This window comes from Nanorana parkeri, unplaced genomic scaffold, assembly GCF_000935625.1.
Source record: "Nanorana parkeri isolate BGI_ZX_2015 unplaced genomic scaffold, ASM93562v1 scaffold922, whole genome shotgun sequence".
NCBI classification, from domain to species: domain Eukaryota; kingdom Metazoa; phylum Chordata; class Amphibia; order Anura; family Dicroglossidae; genus Nanorana; species Nanorana parkeri.
The window spans coordinates 343,944-365,134 of record NW_017307190.1 but is presented as its reverse complement, the minus strand read 5'-3'; the positions used below and the strand labels follow the sequence as shown (position 1 = coordinate 365,134).

The following is a 21,191-nucleotide window of genomic DNA, read 5'->3' as shown; positions in this document are numbered from 1 at the left end:
GCCTGCTTGTTCGATGGAAGACGTGTGACCGTACAGTAGAAACGGTCGCACGCCTTCCATACACTGTACGATTCTCGTACGATCGCGGGATTTCCCGCGATTCTCGTACGAGAAATCGTACAGTGTATGGGCACCTTTACAGAGATTAAAATCAACTGTCAAGTGCTTAGAAACATTTAACATTAAGTGCCAGCTAATGCAGAACAAATATCAATGGTGAAATGTATTTTCTATGATAGAATGGAGGGGTCATGTTTGTACTACACGGAGCGTGAAAAGGTGTCAAAACTCAATGACAATATTGTGACTGCTGAACACAAGATGGACTCAATCTACAAAACTTTAACAGAAGAAAAAAAAAAATCTTTATTTTGCCCATGTGACTGAAATTTCAAATCTCATCACAACTCGACTGAAAAACAAAACAAAAAAAAGGGTCCTTATCCTGGCCTGTCAGCTTTGTGAATTGAGCCTCAGGCATCTAACATGGACACAGACAGGTGGATTCAATAAGGCATTTGCAACACATTTCTGGAGGTTAGGTTGGAGTTGGAAGCCTTGCGCCAAATTCATTAAGCCATCATCATTGTTAGTAGAGACGCGTGCAACAAATTCAAATAGTTCTTATTTACAACACTTTCTATCTGTTGCAACACATTCTGCCATATTGGCGAGAAAGAAAAGTGGAGGTAAATAAAAGACCACTTCCCTTTTGGAGTAAATTTTTCAGCTTCATCAGATTTGCAACAGATTAATATACACCTTACTGACGCATACAGGTTGCGCCATTTGTCGCACTACCGCAAGACAGATTTCTAATGAGTATCTAATACACTTTTTATGAATTTCACAGAGTGTCAATCAGTAAGGATATTTGTGTTTTACATAAAATTGACAATTTTTATGGTAATGAAGCCCACAATGTGTTCATCATACATATAACCAAGCCAATATATACAAGGCCTTAAAGTCTGAACCAAAAGCACTTTAGTATCTTCACTACATACACATCAGCTGAAGTTTTAAATGCTAAGCAACTGAAGATATTTAAAGATTCTCCAGGAGAAGCTAAACTATTCATAGGAGGAGGTTATTCAGTGTGGTACACTTCTTAAATCAACTCCACTTACATGCTAGTGCAAAGCATCTTCAGTACCAGCTACAATCTAATGGCAGGAACTCTTTAGATGTAGCGAGAAGAGAGGAAAGCCCATTGACTACATATCACAGTTGATAAACGTTGGTCAACCCTTGATACATATCTGCAGGTTAAAAACAGAAATATGTAGGGTTGGTGTGGGTCATAAGACCTACCTCTATTATTCAACTTCAATCCTGAGAAGGTATCTTTCTTGGAGAAGCTGTTTAACGTGGACCATCAGGGAAACAGTCAAGTGAACAGCCTTACGATATACTCCTGCACCATACCGCATTGCAAGGTAGGGAATGTCATCGTTTGCCATTTCAGCTTTCTATCCCACATTCCAAGATGCAGGCAGGTTAATTAACATCACTACATTGCTGACTTACTAGTGAAACAGAAATCAGAAAAGCTGAAATAGGAAGTAGTGCTTCCATCTCCCAACCTTTGCAGTGTGGCAGAGTTGTGTACCGCAAGATTGCCTAAATGAAATTAAAGTCTCACAGTTCACATATCTGTTCCAACACTACCCTGTTTACCTAGATTTCCACCCCAAGGACATATAACCTTCAGGCAAGAAAACCGCATTATATTTATTCGAATTATAAGCTAGAACAAACTGCGGAAAAACATTTATTTATTTTCTTAAATAAGTAACTTTTTCCGAGTTCTTGAAATCCTGAAGGGCACTGAATGTCCAGTATTCAACAGTAATAGCAAATTACAATTACAGTAATCATTTGAAGAAAACCATATTGAAAACTACATTTCTCTAGATTTTTTCATATGAGTGGATTATCCCACCTTAACACTTCTCATACTGGTAAACTTGTATTGAGAGACAGACCACAAATCTAGAGCAACAGGTACTATAAACTGAAATAAATTACCATCAAATGGCCTTTATGGAAAGGAAGGAGATTTAGGTAGAATGATCGGTGGTTCTGCCAGTCTTCGGTGAGGATGTCCAGAACCCTTTATACATTCACAGTTAAATAAAGCGGGCAAACAAAACACACACACTCCCCTAAATGGTGCTCTGGCAGGACAGATATTTACATCTTGTTTTCCGTTTTTAGAGAAAAATAAAACAAAAAAATCAGTTCAGTTGGTATGGAACAGTCAGGGTCCATTACAAAAAAAGTAATGTCAATAAATATGAGTGCCATCAATGGATGAGAAGGTAATACAATTATAATTCAGTCTTCGGCTCCTCTTCTGAAGGTTGCTCTGTTTGGGAATCTGGCAAAACAAAAAGTGAAATGTTGTCAAGATCTTTTATGTACTGGTAATCCCATATAATACATATCAATATATTAGCCATCATCTCTTGCCACACTTTCCTGAGCACATTCGTGTATAAAACTACAACGCTACATGTCGTAGCAGCCGGCACATAAACCCCCCTCCAAGTTAATCAGCAAACTGTTAGAATTTGAAGGCATGCATATGCATTGCTAAATGTAGGCACAAGGCATCAGGGGAGATGGTCTAAGACTGGCAGTGCATGTGACCACAATAACATGTGCATGGCTCAAGCCTCACAAGTTGGGACGATGCTTCCAAGATTTGAGGGGCCGAGGAAACAAAAAAAAATTAGCGAATGAAAAACCACTTTGGATTGCTCGCTCAGCAAAAGAAGCCATAGAAGTGGACATTAATATATTAGTGACATGCACAACTCCTTCACCATAAATGTTTCCAGATATGGGGCAGAATACAACCTCCCCCCATTGCGACACTGCTCAGGCCTTAACAGCTAGCCACCAGGCCCAAACACGGTTATGGGAGAAGTAGGGATATCATCCACATAGGTAAGCTTAGACACCAAGCACCACTAAAAATTCTAGCGGGGAGGGATATGGATGGTTGAATAAACCTTGATGAGGAAGAGGCTATTTGCAGACACCATCACAACAGTCTCTTTAGATGTCCAAACGGTATAGCACTACAGTAGACTGCAAACCATTTTTCAAATATACACTCAGATTCACACCATGCCTTATTGTACCTGTTTCTGAACCTGCTAGCTCTAGAATCTTCTCTTCTACCACAGGAGGTTCTTTTACTGGCTCTGGGTCATTTGCTTGACCTAGAAAGGGGATGCATAATATACTTAGAGGCAAAATCTGAACAGTTGCTTTTACCAATGGTCAGGCAGTCTAAGACTTTGTACAAAATCTGTTATGTGCAATTTGCCCTATGTCTCAGCACACTGACACATCCATGTAGACAAACCATGCAGCCTGCAAGGGCCAGGGCAGAACATGTGATAAGTAAATGTCACCTAATTGCTTTTCTCTGAGTAAGGCATCGTTGTGTTGCTCCATGATCAATGACCCTAGCGTTAATTAAAAAAAACAATCACCATGACCCATAAATGATCACAAGGTTTGCAACAAGTGATGGTTTGCACTAGATACCAAACAGGGACTTTGTGACCATTGAGGATGCCACACTTCACAGCTACTAGGATCCTTACTATTAAACTCATGGAAAGCATATATTCATTTGTATTGAATGTTCTCAGCTACAAAGTAGAAAGACTAAAACTGCCAACATAGCAAAGCCTAAGGAAATCTAGCTAGCTATGAAGCTCTTCTGTATTTACCTTGGCAGAGGGAATGACAGAAGTGAACATCCTTGCCCCTCCTCTATCCACAAACAGTATGGAGGAAGTTCCTCCTTTTTCGGCCCCTCTATTCTCTCCCCCCCCCTCCCCCCTTTTTTAATTGCATAATTCCCTTCCACTTTCCCAATAGGAAAAAAAACTGGTACTGAGAAAATGTACTTTTATTCCAGAAGATCTGCTGGGGACATTTTTACTGCTCCCACAGGTAACGTGGCCTTTGCTGAACCAGAATGCCTTGGACATTTGACTCTGATGCTTTAAAAGCCCACAGGGGCATTTCAAAAAGGGCTTGCCCAGTATCTGGGAACTTTACCAAAAAGTCCTTTCTCTTTAAAGGAAAAGAGCTTTTATTTATACACATTTCCCAGGGAGTATTACCCAAAATCTTCCTATATTTATTTTTAGCTTGCACTCCTGTGAAATCACCCCTTAAGCTTTTCAGATGCTGACCAGCACAGTAAGTGCCCTGTTACGCTCAGCAGCTCTGCAGATCAGTAAAGGCTTTGTAGTCTTACAAAACCCGCTGGGTCGTGTATCCACTGAAAGACCTGCCATGCGACCAAGATATTTACCCAGCTATCCTTTCTCCTGTTGGATAGTTCTCACAAGTTCTATAGACAGATTTTTCATGATTTCATAGTTACTACAGAACACTGTAAAGTTACAGTCAACTCACCTTCTGTGCTTTCAGTTTTGGGGGTAGTTACTTTCTCCTTGGTGTCCGTTATATTTTCTCCATTCTCTGACTTTGTGGTGTTGCTTTTTTGCTTGGGTTTAGGTTTGGAAAACTTGGCCTTGTTCAACAAGTATTGAACCTCCCTGTCAAGAGCGCCAAGCTTTTGCTCAATATCCTTGGACAATAAAACGGGTCTTTCTGTTTTAGGTAACTTGGCCTGCTCTGCTAAAGTTTCATTCTTCCATGCCTGTTGAGATATGAAGGAATTTTTTTAACTTATTGTTTCAAATATTACAAAAAAAATCAGGAAACATTAAGTGAAAAATGTAATCTTGATATTAAAAGTCATTGTGTACTTCTATACAGCTTAAACTTACATCTAGATTGCATTCTATTATGCAAATTAAGATTTTGTAAGAAAACAAAAAAAGTCTAAAGCTGCCCTACACGCTCCAAAATGTTGATTAATGTCTGTCTGTCCAAGACAGTTGTCAGTGTGCAGGAGGAGGATGGGGCAGCATCTATGGTTAACAACTGCGTATATGAGGGGTGACAGGCGTTTGGAGGTGTCAAGGCTCTATACAGTCCTGTTATCAGTGCAGCATACCTTTTACATACACTCATAGGTTGGCAAGTGACATCTTTGTATTTTAAATGACAAAATAACTTCCGCACGTCCCCAGTTTCCATCCTGTTACCCATCTCCTGAGCTGCCAACCAAATCCCTATAGTGGCTGGTGTCCATGCTGCATGCCCATGATCTGAATGGTTGAACATTCACTTCTGTATGTTCCAGTACTGTCCTCTCAGAGCCCACTGCAGTCCTAACAACGTGTACAGACGCATAAAATCCTGTTCAGGTATCAAAAAGCTCTTAAAGTATGCAGAACCTACCTTTATGTACTTTTTTAAACTCAGACGTAACCTTAAGAACATTACCAATGTTCCTAAACAACATTAGCAGTGCGTAATTTGTGGTCGTCTGGGTCACGCCTGCTTGTAATGGCAGTCTTACTGAATGAATCAAAATCCTACAAAAACTCAACAGTACTTGCTTTCTAGAAAGCAGAACTACAAATCTTGTGTAAACCCCTAAACAACAGACACCGATCTGCCTACTAGTAACAGGTTCTGGATAATAGTACTTTGCTGCTCCAAAAACCCACATTTAAAACCAGTCAACACCATAAATAAATTTTTTAACCTAATGTATTGATGTGTCCTTACTAACTGGAGGTATTCCCAGCAGCCAATTCAAATAATCAGGGCAGACGTGACGGTAATTTGTAGTAGAGGAGACATAACTCCAATTCTTAGTAAAAACACAGTTATACAAAAGGTCCTTTGTGTGGATTTGTCATATATATCTGATAAACAATTAGTCTTCTCTTACCGATGTCTCATTGATGAGCTTTTGTAAAGTGCCTAGTTCAACATCTGTGAATACTTGCTCGTCTTCTGGAATCATTCTGACAGTCCTAAGGAAGTAAAACAGAGACGGAGGAGGATTATGGCAGGTATGTTTAACATTTACCTACAACAAAGAAACAATCCAGAGCGAATCCCATGTTCCTAATCATGTATTGCAAGTATAATGTGGCAGATGATAGTAAGGTTTCCTGTAGCCGACATACATATGCCATTCAATTATAAAATGAAAATTGATAGGCAAGTATAGGTCTTTGCTTTTTCTTGAGTTGATGATTTAAAAAGCTATTGTAAGTACATTTCTTAACATACACATTCATGAATGCATCCATAATTGTTAATTACATTAAAAAGGTCCCATTTCTTGCTTTGCAGTGCTACTCAGTAATGCATCACTACTCAGTGATGCAGTGATGCTATGGTTATGATTAACTGATCTTTCCCCCAATGCAAGCTGATGAGCTAGCCAACTTGGTGAAATCAATGCTCCCACACTATGGCCCATTTCCTAGCCAGTTAAGTACAGGAAAGTGCTTGTGGAGGCTAATCTACAAATAAAATACTTATCACATTAACACCTATATGGAAGAACAAGCATTGAAAATGTGCATGCCACTTAATTCTTTTTTTTTTTTTTTAAAGAGAACCTTACACCAATAGGCAGTAATCTTAATTGTAGTACAACAGTGGTAATATTCTTCAATTTTTGAGTTCAGTTCCACTTAGAGCAACAATAACAGTACTTTTTTTTTTACTATTGAAACACGAACACCTCATTGCAGCCGTTTACTAAAACACTTCACACTGAAAGCATGAACATAGCATACTGTACATTGTTCACAATTGTTTTAAGACCTTTCTTTTTTCAGTATATATAGATAAAAGCTTCATCACATATGTGGATTAGTCAATAGGGTGGTGCATAGGGCAACAAGGATTTTCCAAATGTAGAAAGCATGAAGAGCATACAAGCAGAATGAATGCCTTCACTGAGATGTGTGTTGCGATATATCTTAGTGGACTTTTTCAGACACACATAGATTTGCAATAGAGACGGAGGTTTTGTTTGTTTGTTGATCGAAATCTTGGCTCATACAATGGAAGGGGCCAATACAATACAGGCCAAACTGGTTTTACACAATGGTGTAGCTTGTCCTGTATTGATTTGTATCACAATGGGATGGTGATCGTAAATAGTCACACCTAGCCTGGTCAAGATTCAAATAAAAATCTTGACTACTGATGGCAATTTATGGTACAACGCTGCCACCTAGATGTGTGTACGTGAAATGCATTGTATTGCATTTTAGAAAGGTGAAAGGGGCGTCGCTTCCATTGTTTTAGGCCAGTTTTCTCCCAATAAAAAGCCAGTAGCTGAAAGATGACACGGCAGTTCACCAACACAGCACTTCAGACCAGGTCTTCACAGGAGGGGGACAGTACGAGGGCGCTTCACAAGACGAGAGGACTTGCTTCAAGACCAGGACATACAAAGGATACTGCAACGAGAAGCCATTCTTCCTAGGCCAAGTCCTGCTCATCACGGAATTTATTGGAGCCTGCAGCCTAAGCTAAGTATATTTTCAGTGTTTCCCCTCCTAGAAATCATACATGTACTAGAAGATAGTGTAGTGGGTGCATGTTATAGTTTGTAGCAGCCTGTCTTGTTTATGTATTTGTTTGCTTTTCCTGTAACTAAGTTTGTATACGCAGCATTTTCGCCAAGTAAAGTACTTTTAATGCTACTGGGTCAGTTTCCTTGAAGTTTACTGCAAGAACAGACAACAAATAGAAATTAAAGTTTTGCCAAGCTTACAGCTGGGCTCATCCTTGATAAGCTTGACGTCTCTGGGATTTGTAGTCCAGAGCATTACAGATGACTACGGTAAACTAACAAACGACTACTAGTGAATTCAGTCAATACACACCCTCACTGCTTATTACATTGTAACGGAACAAGTCTTAAAGCGATTTTAGGCTGAACTTACTTTAAGAAAATGGTGGAGTGATTAAGCAAACTATCCAATGCTGACAGTCTGTCTGGCCACTTTCGTCGCTCCTCTACCTTGAAAAATAATGACTTGCATGCCTTCTTAAGTTCCGTCAATTTCTCATTTAGCTCCTGTGAAGAATAAGAACACATAATAAAGATCCAGAAACATTCAATAGATTTTGATTGTTTTAAATTGTTGATTGATGAAACTACTAGCGTTGATAAGCTCAGCAAGCAGGACTGAATTTAATCACTTGACTATAGACGCCCATCTTTGTTCAAACTTAACTATATGAAGTCGATAATACGAAATCACCTGCACAGACCTAGGATGAAAGGTTGGTGCTTGAAGTGACAACACGGATGGCGCCGTGTCAGATACAGTCTTCTGGGCGACATAGTGGCGTCACTATTTCGCCCAGAAGGGACCGTGTGGCGCCGAAACGTTGGCTATATGACGTATGTGACAATTTAATAAACAGTGCTCTACTTCTTGCACACATCGAGTGCTGGTGACTTCGATTATGGATTATTAACTATATCAAGCCCTCATGGCTATAGTCAAGACTACAAATTATGAGGTCTATGAATTTAAAGTATGGCATTCTTGCGCTATAAGTAAATAGATTTTTGTATCATTGCCCTGCATAGTTTGGGTTCTTTAAAAACTGCTAGAAAATAAGCCTTTCAAAAGCAACATGAATCAGATTTGAAAGACACAGGAGGTAAAAGGACTATAAATGACATTACTCCACCTTGGTTGAAGCCTGATACCCATCCTCTTCTAGCCATCCTGACACCTGTCGAAGCTTGCTGGAAATCTCTGCTCTCTGTTCCTTTGTAGAAACTTTAATAAATTCGTCCTGTTTAAGCTTGTCCTATGGCAAAACATTAGAAAGAATTAGGTAAATACAAAATTGTAATAGGATTTCCAATTGAGGTTGCTTTATTTAGCCAGAATCAAGTTTTAATAGGGTGGGAAAGAGTTAAAAATGGACACAGCTCGAACGTTGAAGCCATGGCACCACCTGGCTTAACAAAACTTAACTGAAGGACCAAGGGAGCTGTGTGGAAAATTGTCAGTCGAACAGTGACTGCATCCGATCAGAGTTTGAGTTTTATTAAAGGAGAACTATGGGGTTAGGGCTTTTCCCCATAGTTCTTCGAAGGGTAACGGGGAGGACACAAACTAGCGTCCTCCAGTTACCCAAAGCTCAGTCTACCGCGAGCTGCAGCTTGCAGTATACTGAGACGCCGCAGCTGAAACGGATCCCGACAATTATGTCTGGATCCGCCCAGCTGCGTGAGTGACAGCTGGCTCTGCCTATCCAGAGGCAGAGCCAGCTGTACCCACCCCCTCTCCCGTCCATTCCACCAGACAGCGCTGGAGGATCGGACAGGGGAGGGGATTATCTAGTCACTCCCGTCGCGGCTCTGCAGTGACAGGATCGAGAAGTGAGCGAGCGCCGGTATGTGTTCGCTCACTTCCCGATCTACTGAGCCGGCCTGTGACAGTTTCATTGTCACAGGTCGGCTTAGATTATGAGGCTGAGTGAAAAGCACTCGACTCATAATTCTCCTTTAAATATGGAATAATGGATGCCAATTGCTTTGACCAGTTTAATGTTATTTCCCCCCAAAAAATGGTGGTTTCTTTTTGTGGAAGGATATCAACAAATGTGTCCACTGTATTAGAACCTTCTCTCACTATGTTACTGCTGTCCACATTCCCCACTTCCTGTCTATTTGGCAGATGAAAGAACAGGAAGGGAGAATCTTACCAGTAGGGGAGCATTTGTTTTATTTGCATTTACTAGAATGAGTAAGAAAAACTAGTGCGAGGAATTCACATTCCTATTGCGCAGATTTAGAGCTGAACCATACTTTGCACTGCGTTGCAGAAGAGCAGGAACAGCTGCAACGTACACTGCATGTGTTAGAGCAAAGCAGTGCTATTCATTTCAAATGGCACATCAACGGATTAAGGCAAAGTAGCTCCAAAGCACAGGTGTCGCATCGCAGTGCAATATGATGAGTTGTGGTGAGCTGCATCGTAAAAAAAAAAAGTTGCATATTCATTTTTGGTCTGTTCTTGTGCATTAGCAGCTCATTAAAACAGATGGGCTGCCTTAATGCAACACACAATATTGTGCGACACCAAGCCGGTGAGTTAACACCATACACAAGAACAGACAGGACTAAATGGGCCCTCACTCATTTTCTGTTCAAGTGACTGCATTTTTCTGCACTGCACATCATACTAGCACTGTGGTGTGGACAGGGCACAATAACTATTGATTTCTTTATGCCCTTACAGTGTGAACGTGCCCTGATGGGACTCAAAGGAACTGAAAGTGCGGGGAATCTTTACAAAACGGAGATACAAACAGCAACAAAAACTTGAAAGTGGTTGTGGACATTCCCCAGGCTGTCCAAAAAACATACATACACGCATACAAAAAGTTGGCTACAGTTACGCTTTAGAACAAAAAAGGTTTAACTGACCTGCGTCTCAAATATAAATGCCTCCAGGCTATTTCCTGCTTTTTCATGCTCATGTTTCTCAATATCTCGCTCTGTCAGCGTTTGTAACCTGAAATAGCAATGTGTCGCATTAATTCCATCATGAAAACACATATTGGTAACTTATCAGAAAGAGTAGCAAGTTTGACAATACGAATGGTCTGCTTTTGTGCATCTTTTGATCAGGCCACGTCATTTTCATGCATTAACTCACAAAAGTTGTACGCGTCACGTACACAAATGCCAGGTGTGTTGTATGCCTGATCCTACAGTGTTCAGTGGTTCCACCTGCTGGTCCCTACACTGCTCCAAGACACAACATTGTCACAGTAGAAACGCTTGGGGTATGGTGTACATTCAAGTCTATGGGCAGTTACTGCACATGTGTAGGCCACTTCTTGGGAACATTTCTGCATCAATCAGGAAGGGGTAAGTAATTACCTGGGTGAGATATTGAGGATGGGTGGGCTGTGTTTTTTTAATAAAACTGAAGTTGTGTTAAAAACAAACACACCACAAAAAACAAACCATTTCTACAAGGGCACCCAGACACCTGCACATACATAGCACTAGCACATATTGTGTACTTCTTACTCACTTTTTAATGGACTTCTTTTCTTCTTCTTCTGGTATACTTGGAATATCATTTACAGTCTGCACTGCTGCAATCTCATCCACAATCTTCTGCTTCTTAGGCACTGCTGGTTTCTTAGGCTCCTCTTCTGGTTCATTTTTGGTTCCAGTTTCTTTAGGGCTTTCAGATTTTTCTTTTGAATCCTAGAAGGATTAATATAGATTTGTGTGCAATATATATATATATAGTCAGACACAGGTAGAGTTACATTTTTTTTTTAAAAACTGGACAGGTCTTTATCCAGGATTCAGGAATCCACTGGCGGAAGCAGTGAATGCCCTGGCAGCTCTGTGGGATTAGTAAACTCTGATCTATGCCTTTCCTGAAACCTCTTCCTCATCTTCCCTCCAGGGTTGAGATGGAGGACATACCAGTGATCCTCATCCTCTAGTTGGCCCAGACAGATACAGAATGCTGACCCTGTAAGACTTCTAGCAGATGCACCCGTAGGCCGTGCCTGACCAAATCTAAATGCCCCAAGGACAGATTTTTTTTTTTTTCATCCTGCTTTTTGGTCACTAGCTTTACCAGCATGGCTGTTGAAGCCCAGGTTCTAAGGGAGAGGGGCACCAGGGTTTGCGATTCTTGTAATGCTCATAGCTAGAAGTCAACTTTTAAGAGTTAATCTGACTATAATTTGTCAAGAACACATACAGGGCTGCCATGGATAGCCTTCTTCTGAAAAGGCTAGATGCCCTGATCAAATATGTTATAACCGAGTGCCTCCATGCATGCTCTGGAAAAGGAAACGCAAACATGACGGCTATGGAATTATCTTTTCAGACATCAAGGTCAGTAGAGGTAGCCTTTATAATTCTCTCATAACTACTGCATGGCATGTCACTTCAATGACTCAACTCATACCAAGTCAGTGGTATTATTTAACAGCAATGACATGCAGGCAGCAGCGGTATGGACAATTGTTTGTCACCATTTACTAAAAAAGGAATATCAGTTTAACGTAACTGACAAATATTTTCATGCAAAAAGGCCATTTCCAAGCAACTTTCAGGAAGTTAAGCTACATATCTATACCTTGGTCTCTTTATCTCCGTTATTCTCATCCTGACTTTTGTTCTCTGCTTTACTAGCCCCAGTATCACCATCTTGCTGCTCAGCTGGCTCTGGCGAGTCCTGTTCTTCCTCTTTTGTGGATTCACTTGGCACTTCCTCTTCTTCCTGCAAACAAAATATTCCAAAAAAAAAAAAAAAATTAAAACCAGGAGACACAAACATTAAGCATGCAATATTTTAGGTATAGAAATTCTTCCCATTAAAATGTTGTATAGTTAATCTTTAAAAACCGCCCAGTTCGTTTGGGGTTGATGGAGGCATAAATCTACTTTAATTTCTGCCATCCAGCATGACCCATAATGGATCAAAAGAGGTTAAGATGTGGTAACGGAGGAGACCATGGAAAAAATGAACATGTTTTAGGTGTGAATGAAACAATTCCTGGACTGGTTTAGCAATGTGTAAGGGGCGGTATGGTCTTACAGGCGTGTTTGTAGGGTTCCGGTGCATTCCAGACCAGACAAAATATGACAAGCAGTATTTTTATGGTCTGGAACGGACTGCGCTGGTGTGGACAGAGGCCAAAAATAGCATAGGGATACATTAGGATGCATTTTGGGTTCAGAAACTCTGGTCTGGTGATGATCCGGACATGGTGTGAATAGGCCCTTAGCGTTGGCCTCGGATATGACTTCTTTGTAGTCTATGTTTGAAATATAGCCTATTTAATGAAAATGTTCCCCTTAAAACATTTTTGCAATTTTGTGACCTGTGCACCTTGAACTTGGGCACTATCTGGCTTCCTCATAATTCACTTTGACAACGTGCATAAAGTGGTAATTTACATAATTATTTTACAGTTGGCAAATCTCATGTGGCACTAAAACCATACAACTTAACTTTGTAGCTGCCTTCATTTTATTTATTTTTTACAGGTTTGTAGCTGCCTTTAGAATTGTGACTTTAGCATCCTATAATACTTTTTCATATAGATTTTTAACCTTTAAAACATACAGCTGCTGAGCACCATGATCTATAAAACATAATTCTCTTACCTGAACGGTATCTGTAGAATTTTCTTTATCTGCGCTAGAGCTTCCGCCTCCAAATAAGCTAGATATTGTATTTCCAAGCTCTGAGGAAGACAAAAAGGTAGTTATTAAAATAGCTGAAGCAGTGACCTAAAAAAGGCAGACTTGAAGTTAGTTATGCCAAACCTTGATTTTTTTTCAGTTGTTTCTACAGATTGTGCCAAACAATGCGGAATCGCTGAGCATGCATGTTTCTTATTAAAGAAGGCACAAGTACTGAGCTTGCATACAAACCGTACAGTGCCACCTTAATTTAGGGAAATCAACAGCCATCATTGATAACACCAATACAACCATTACTCAATTGGGCAGAAGCTTCTAAAATATTAGAATAATTAGCTATTACCAAGTAGTTTGCTGAAGTGTCTGACAGGGGCAGCTTTACTTACTTGTCAATGTTGATTCTTGATCAGACTTCTCTTCTAATGCAGTCTCAAAGACAGATTCAACCTAAGGATACATAGACTAGGTTTAAACTGTAATTTGCAATCACTGTCTTTATTGTCAACTCAAAAGTATTTAAGTATTCATTTAAGGTCTCATGGACCAAAGAGTAGTTCAGAAATGGTCATAAAAGAGATATTTCTGTTCTGTTATCAGAATACTAACACAAATGGCAGTTCACATAAAAAGTGTGCAGTATAAAGCAATGGTGCAACTAGTCCAAGGACTATCCCTATGTTTAACAGTCAGCTCAGAGCTTGCCTAAAGGCACAATATAACCAAATAGACATCATGAACTCCTGCTAAAGCAGCCAGTTGTGGGGTATGGCTACATTACTGCAGAGGGCATTTCCGTTCAATACATTTTTATGAAGATAATTCAAGTGCAAACAATAGACATTAGGTAGTGTGGAACAGCGGCATCAATATGCACAATAAGATATGAACCGAGTCATAATAGGGGGCAATGCAAATGACAGTATGGGAGCAATGGTAAGAAGTATTGGCACATCGTCTAACGAGGTACATAGAAACCAGAGAGCCCAGAAAACAAGCCTGAGGTGTTTGTCCTTCAAGACTATTAACTCTAGAAAAAGGTGAAAGAAAAGGTAAGACAGAGAGAGCAATTGTAAGAGCGTGAGCAAGCAAAGAGGAGAGAGAAGAGGTGAAAAAGGAGGAGAGGTGGGGAAGGGGAAAAGGAATGTGAGCAACAATAGCAAGGAGAAATATATATATATATATATATTCTGCTTGCCATTAAGGTAGGAAAGGGAAGAGACTTATGGGGACCAGCCATGCGAATAGGAGGAAGCCTGCAGGAGCAAGAAACAAGTATATCACCTTATTAAATCATCCCTTGGGCAAAAGGAACAGTTAACTCTTGCAGCGGGGGAGGAGGACCCACTGCAAGGGTACAGATTTCTCATCCCTGGTGGTCAAATAACACAATGCTTTTTGTTTAACTGCAAAATACTCTTTAAAGCTACATTACCCTGTCAAGACTGAGTATTCCACTTTCATCCATGTTAAAATGAGCTTTGATGCCTTTTGATTCATAGTCAGACTTCTTCTGGAAACTCTCCCCAACTCCACTAAGTTTGACTGTGGTGAGATTGCGGGATGCAAAAATTCTAATAGTGAAAAAACCCACTGTTTTAGTATAAAGCTTTGTGATGCACTACATACAATTGGCCAAAGTTGCAGAAGGCAAAATAAGCAGATGGGCAAATACAAAGAGAAAACAAAAACTATACAGTACAAGTCTTAAGGACACAGTGGTCATACAGGCAATCATGGAGTGAAATTCAGACAGAGAACACAAAGTGAGGTCAGGACCACATTCCCAGCCAGATGATATTAGGAGAATATAAGAATGTCACTTAAGTGACATTAGGAGATAATAAAACACAGACAGTCATAGAATCAAATTATGTAAGCATCACATTTTGAGGAGATCAGCTACCATCTATTACAGATCATGGAATAAAGTTTCTACGCGTGACATTGATTCATCTTAAATTCTACTAAACTTCCCTGAGCAGCCTCTGAACGTAAATGATAGACACTGAAAACTAGCAATAGTGTTACTCTGCTATTCCACCGATGTTAGGATTTCACGTTTTATCTAGTGGTTTTCGAGCACTAAAGAGCATTTCTGTTACACGCGGCCTAAAAGATAGCTCAACAAGGTAAGAATCGAGGAGCCCAAGCAGACACATCCTAGGGTCCAAAGCCAGAGGTGAAATGTATGAACTAACCAACCTGCTTCCAGTAGACCTTGATAAGTGGAAAGAAGCACCACAATACTCGGCATATCACTGTATTTGGGGATCAATCAAGCCCAGTTTGCACGAAACTGAGCCAATCTAATTGCAGGGTAATTATGTTTCTAATGTTTAAAAATACTGCCAATGTCACTTTTGGAACTAAATGTGAAATTAAATTGAAAGTGGTGTTATACCCAAAATGCAGTGAAAAAAAGGATTATGAAAATGTTTAATTGCACCTTAAGTCCTGATGCACAAATATTAGGATGCTTAGGTGCTCAAGCAATCTTTTCCTTTTAGTATTAGATGAGAAAATTAACTCACTTTAGGTCTTCTGAATCAAGGAAGCCAAGGTCTCCATAGTTGATATCAAACTCAAAATCATCAGTATATCTATTGAAGGTGATAACCTTGCGCTGAGGGTACGGGGCGAGCCTTTGAAAAAGAATTCTCTTGTTGTGTTTCATACTTTTTACGCCTTCTTCCTCCACCTCTCTAGTGAACTCAACCTGCAAGATGTAAAATCCAAAAGAAGTCAGTCATTAGCAATCCATCCTTTGCTATAAATAGGTTTCAAGATGAAGGCTTTGATAGATTACAGTTAGGACCGCACTATAGAGGGGCCTTGGCGAGGCAGTGCGGCTTCCACATGTTTTGCAAAAGTTGTGCATCTAAAAACGTCTGTTTAGCAGTTAGATAGTGTATTTGTTTGCAGGCTGGCGAGTGTGCTGGGAAATGTCTGTTTTTGTCAATAGCAATTGACGAGTTTATTTAGGATGCCCAGAATGCTCACAACACAACTTTGCAGCACAGCATACAGTAGAATGTATGAAGTCATCTCAGATTGACACTGGGTTCCACCTTTAAAACCACTTTGCTACCTGCTGCATTTGTAATCTGCATATCTCAGCATCAGAGCAGTTTTTAAACTAGCGCTAGGTTACTGTAACAGTTGCTGGTCCTAGTGATGGTTTCAATGGGACTACCAGGGTCCACTGCCAAGTCCAGGAGCTCAACCCATTAGTATCTCTACTTAAGATCCTGCTGCAAAGTATAAAAATCAAAAAATTTGCTAATTGAGGTTACAAGACAAATCTAGTGCCAGCACAGGTATTTTCGGTGACCTCCAGGTTTGAGTAGGGCAAAGCTGTCTGCCAAACTCCCTTCCACAACAACATATCACTGCAATAACAGCAAGCAATAGCTTACTATTTACATATAAAATAATTTGTGGCAAGTAGGAAAAGAAAAAAAACCCACAAACAAAAAACCCACACCAAAAACTGACATCTCACATGAAGGCAACTATTAAACAATGCTATTTTCTGAAATGTACCTGTACGGGATAGATCGCTGCATCTCGAACTACAAATGGCTTAACTTTGAATGCCTTACTAAGAGCAGCTGCCTGGTATACAGCTCCCATAGCTGCTGCTTCATCTGCATTTATGTTCTTTCCCAACTCCTCCCTATAAAAAAAAAACAAAAAACAACACAATTAAAAAATTACTTTCTATAATGCCACTGCAAGATGGTTTAAAAATATAATTTTGTCATTCATTATAAAGGCTCTACTCAAACAATGCACTCACTTGCCCACAGCTTTAAGAAGATGTTCTTGAACTTTGGGTACACGAGTGGCTCCTCCCACTATGATGACCTGATCAATTTCTTCCTGTGAACAAATTCAATAAATTGTGATTATTCCTACTACTCAAGAAAAGCTTCGACACAAAAGCCACAACAGCTTACAAAACGAATGCTCACCATGTTCATTTCAGCGCCGCTCAAAGCCTTTCGCACAGGTATAGAGACTCTTTCAAATAGGTCTCCACACAGTTCTTCAAGTTCTTGACGGGTCACCTTGGTTTTGAAGTCAATATCATCCATTAGACCTTCAATCTAAGCATAAGAAAATAAAATACTTGAGCTGTTACAAGTGAAAGCATTTAGAGAACGAATATAGCTTTTCAGTAAACACTATTGAATATTGTGCTACAAATCAGAAAAGTTCTCTCAATTGACTTAAATCTTTTAATCACCTGCAGCGTAAGCACTTATAACCCTACAGTAGGACTGTATTTTTAAAATTTTCTGTGTTCATGGCAGGTTTGACTCATTGGTTGCAGTGAGGTACTTAAAAGGAGAACTATGATAAACACCATATCTCATGGCTAGGAAGCATCACAGCGGTAAAAATTTCTCTTCTGCCGAAATTGTTATACTTTGCCAGGGTTTTACCCATCCCGGTTCCAGCTTATAGGATGCGTCTACTCCAATGCCAGGTCCTGAGATTCATATGGTCCGGCTCCATCCCCAGAATTGCTAGGGCAGTGTTATACAGATCTAAAAACTGAAGGGGGGCCTGGGACTCCCTCTTTTCCAGAAGTACTATGCGGCGGCCCAGATGGTTCCCCTCCTTATGTGGCACTCGGAGAAGGAGGTTCCCTTATGGGTCTCATTGGAGGCATATCTGTGTGACCCCATTCTCTTAAGAAATTTGCCGTGGCTACCTCCCAAAATGCGGACCACTGTCACATGCCCTATCACTAAAAACACACTACGCTTATGGGATGCCCTTAAGGTATCACAGAAATGGATTTCTCCGCATACTCCTCTTCTCTCCATACAGTGGAACCCCCTTTTCCCTCCGGGATATGAACATCCCTCAACTTTTGGTAAATGGGCAGCTCGATCTCCAGCCCAAGCTAGACATTTTTATACAGCTGCAGGGATTGTATCATTCTCTGAGATACGAGGGAAACACCAGCTTACATCCAGGGATCTTTTCCAGTTCATACAAATTACACACTTTTTGAGATATGCTGGACCGATCCGAGACCTGACGGTTATGACCCCATTTGAACAATTATTGACGCTTCACCCTCACGGCCCAGGTCTCATCTCTCATCTATATGCCTCCTTGATGGACTCTCTACAGAGAGAACTTCCCCCCTATGCCCTCAAATGGGAACAGGAATTGGGAGGACCTATTGGAGAGAACACATGGTCCCAAATCTGGTGCACGACCTCAAAAAGTTATTTGTGTGTACTGGTAGTGGAAGCGAACTTTAAGCTCCTACTGAGATGGTATTTGGTTCTTCTGCGAATCGCCCGTGCAGTTCCCTCCAGATCCCCATTTTGCTTTAGAGGGTGCCAGACTGACGGGACCTTCCTCCACATATGGTGGGAGTGCCCCAAGATCAGGCGGTTCTGGTCTAGGGTGTATCAGCTAATTTTCACGGTAACAGGTCGTTCCTTTTGTAAGGATCCGACTGAGGCGTTACTCGGGAAGAAACCGGTATCATGCTCGTGGACTCAATTTAAACTAACTCATATCCTAACTGAAGCCAGAATGATTGCGCGCTCATGGCGTACTACCTCGGTCCCCTTTGCAGCAGTTAAACCTATCCAGTCAGATTCATTGCCCAAATTCGAAAAAATATGGGAGCCCTGGGTTGTTTCCTATATGCCCCCAAATTTCCATTTGGTTTCACTCATCATTTAACCCTCCACCAGGCCTGTTTCCCCTGTCCTCCATTCTGCTTTTCCCCCTCCACCCCCTCTTCTTTGTACTAAGTCTCCTTCACAAGATTCTTTTGTTCAGGCAGAGCCTGAACGGTGGTTTGACCACCGCTTTATAGTTTGTAATAGACGACTGATTGACATACGCTGTGTGTCTAGATGTATGCTGTCAATTTCTTGTGACATGCATAACACAGATTGTAATGTGCTTAAGTCCTTTTTTGTTTATAGGGCTGTATGTACAGCTTTGATATCATTGTTTATGATGTTTATGTATGCTAAAACTTCTTTTTGAAAATAATAACATTTGATTGAAAAAGGAGGACTATGAGGTGAGTGCTTTTCACTCATCCTCATAGTTCTAGCCGACCTGTGACAATGAACTTGAGAGCCGTGACAGGGGAGGGACTGGATTGGATTTCCCACCTCCCCGTTCCTCCAGCGCTGACTAGCGGAACGGACGGGGGAGGGTACAGCTAGCTCTGCCTCTAGATAGGTAGAGCCAGCTGTCACTCACGCAGCTGGGCGGATCCAGACATAGTCGGTATCCGTTTCAGCGTCTCAGTATACCACGAGCTGTAGCTCGCGGTATACTGAGCTTAGGGTGACGGGAGGACGCTAGTTTGTGTCCCCCCGTTACCCTTAGGAGAACTATGGGGAAAAGCCCTAATTCCATAGTTCTCCTTTAAAGTGTATTTGCACTTTCCCAGCCAAATTGGGATAACACTTATTTTATATTTGTAACGTGTCCCCATCATTCACATAGCACGAGCTAAAAAAAAAAAAAAAAAAATAAGAATATTTTTAAAAGTTATTTTTTAGTATGCTGTGTGAATAGGAACACATAATGAACATATAGAGGGCTTTTACTAAATTAGACTGCAAAAGTGGAAATACACTTTAAGCTAGCCATACACAGCTAGTTTTCGCTCGTTAAGTCCCATAGGAATCTACCTAGCAATCTATTGTATTCATACAGCCGTCACCAGTGGTTGCGTGAATATTTAAACATTAACTGCATCTGAATGGATGCAGCAACAGTTTGGCTGACTATTTCCCACTCGGTTCCTTCAATGCTTACACTTTTGCGGCGCCGCCAGATCTTGCAAACAGTAGATGTGTATGGCCTACTTTGGTCTTGACCTTTTTTTTTACCATCAAGCTCTATGTGGAAAAAAAGTCAGCAAGGAGGGCTTTCCAGCACCACCAGAAGGAACATTTTAGGATCCAGATTAGTCACAAAAAGGAGAATAAATTGGACTGGTTCAAATAGAGCACCTTGAAGTGATTTGCCAAAAAAAGGAGCATAATGTACCTGTGCCATGTGATCATTGTTTGCACTCAGAATAGTTTTGACACGGTTTGCCTCTTTCAAAAGCTTAACCATTGCCCGGGGGTTCTCCCGTACATCTTTTTTGGATTTCTTCTGCTCATTGAAGATTTTTGCCAAGCGGTCACGGAGTCTTAGGTCCATTTCCAGACCACCAAGAGTACGATCAAATCTGGTAAATAAAAATATATAAAAATGTTTGTTTTTTTAAATTTACAGGTAAAGCTGAAAAAAAAAAGCGCATACCACTCACTAAAACACTTATTTGATTCAAATTCCATTTTAAAACAGATGTTGGTACAGTATTTGTGGAATAAGTTTGGATGTTTATTTGGTTACCAAGAACACACCAACCTAAAATTACTACTTTTTTGCTATTCGTGATGTGCATCCTGTGCTTAAACAAGGATGTTTCCTTGAAGTACGTGAAAAAATGTATGCTGTATAAAAAAAATTAAAAAAAACCCTGATTCTGTAAAGCTACTGCAATATTCTGAAACATTCATTATTTCTTACCCAACACCACGAATTTGCAGCTGTGGCTGAATACCCGAGTCTTTGGTCTTCACAGTCTGATAAGTCACAATGGTGCAAGTTGTACTTCTTGATCCCATATCATAAAACATAATGTTCTGTAACAAAGTAATATACCAGAAGGTGTTATTTTGGGCATTTCATGCACAAATGGTTAGATTACCCAGAATTATTATAATTAGAGATGTTAAATCGATCCTCCTCTGCCAATCATCCTGACAAACTTTCTCAGATCCCAGGCACCTAGTAGCTGCAGCTGAACCGCATTTTACATAGATGTGCAATTGATTTAGCAGCTTTACAGTCTCCTAGATCATTTCTACAAAGAACATCTGAGTCAGCTGATTGGTTTTAGAACATGCCTTCAGCGTGTTTTAACCCTTCGAATGCCATGGCATGTGGTACACATCATTGGCAATCAAAGGGTTAATGTACGGGGGGGGGGGGGGGGAAAACCCTT

At 40.5% G+C, this 21,191-nt stretch overlaps 1 protein-coding gene and 1 long non-coding RNA gene across 4 annotated transcripts in view; one reads left to right on the top strand and one right to left on the bottom strand.

Moving 5' to 3' along the window:
• Positions 1–2,037: 2,037 nt before the first annotated feature.
• LOC108795001 lies at positions 2,038–2,233 on the top strand. Its single transcript, XR_001941731.1, has 2 exons — positions 2,038–2,082; positions 2,133–2,233. It is a non-coding gene; the product is annotated as an uncharacterized LOC108795001 (long non-coding RNA).
• The window catches only part of HYOU1 (hypoxia up-regulated 1), a 34,599-nt gene continuing 15,483 nt past the window's right edge, over positions 2,076–21,191 (bottom strand). For 2 of the 3 annotated variants that reach the window (XM_018566164.1, XM_018566163.1), the window contains exons 8-25: positions 20,714–20,829; positions 20,183–20,369; positions 17,110–17,244; positions 16,935–17,017; positions 16,679–16,811; positions 15,667–15,851; positions 14,568–14,706; positions 13,522–13,582; positions 13,097–13,176; positions 12,063–12,206; positions 10,992–11,170; positions 10,376–10,463; positions 8,626–8,748; positions 7,866–7,999; positions 5,843–5,927; positions 4,450–4,696; positions 3,153–3,233; positions 2,076–2,383 (exon numbers count right to left, since the gene is read on the bottom strand). In XM_018566164.1, coding sequence (XP_018421666.1) covers positions 2,334–2,383; positions 3,153–3,233; positions 4,450–4,696; positions 5,843–5,927; positions 7,866–7,999; positions 8,626–8,748; positions 10,376–10,463; positions 10,992–11,170; positions 12,063–12,206; positions 13,097–13,176; positions 13,522–13,582; positions 14,568–14,706; positions 15,667–15,851; positions 16,679–16,811; positions 16,935–17,017; positions 17,110–17,244; positions 20,183–20,369; positions 20,714–20,829 — 2,250 coding nt within the window. In that variant the 3' untranslated portion in view covers positions 2,076–2,333. Of the gene's footprint in view, positions 2,384–3,152; positions 3,234–4,449; positions 4,697–5,842; positions 5,928–7,865; positions 8,000–8,625; positions 8,749–10,375; positions 10,464–10,991; positions 11,171–12,062; positions 12,207–13,096; positions 13,177–13,521; positions 13,583–14,567; positions 14,711–15,666; positions 15,852–16,678; positions 16,812–16,934; positions 17,018–17,109; positions 17,245–20,182; positions 20,370–20,713; positions 20,830–21,191 lie in introns of all 3 variants that reach the window. The other variant, XM_018566165.1, reaches the window with a different exon arrangement.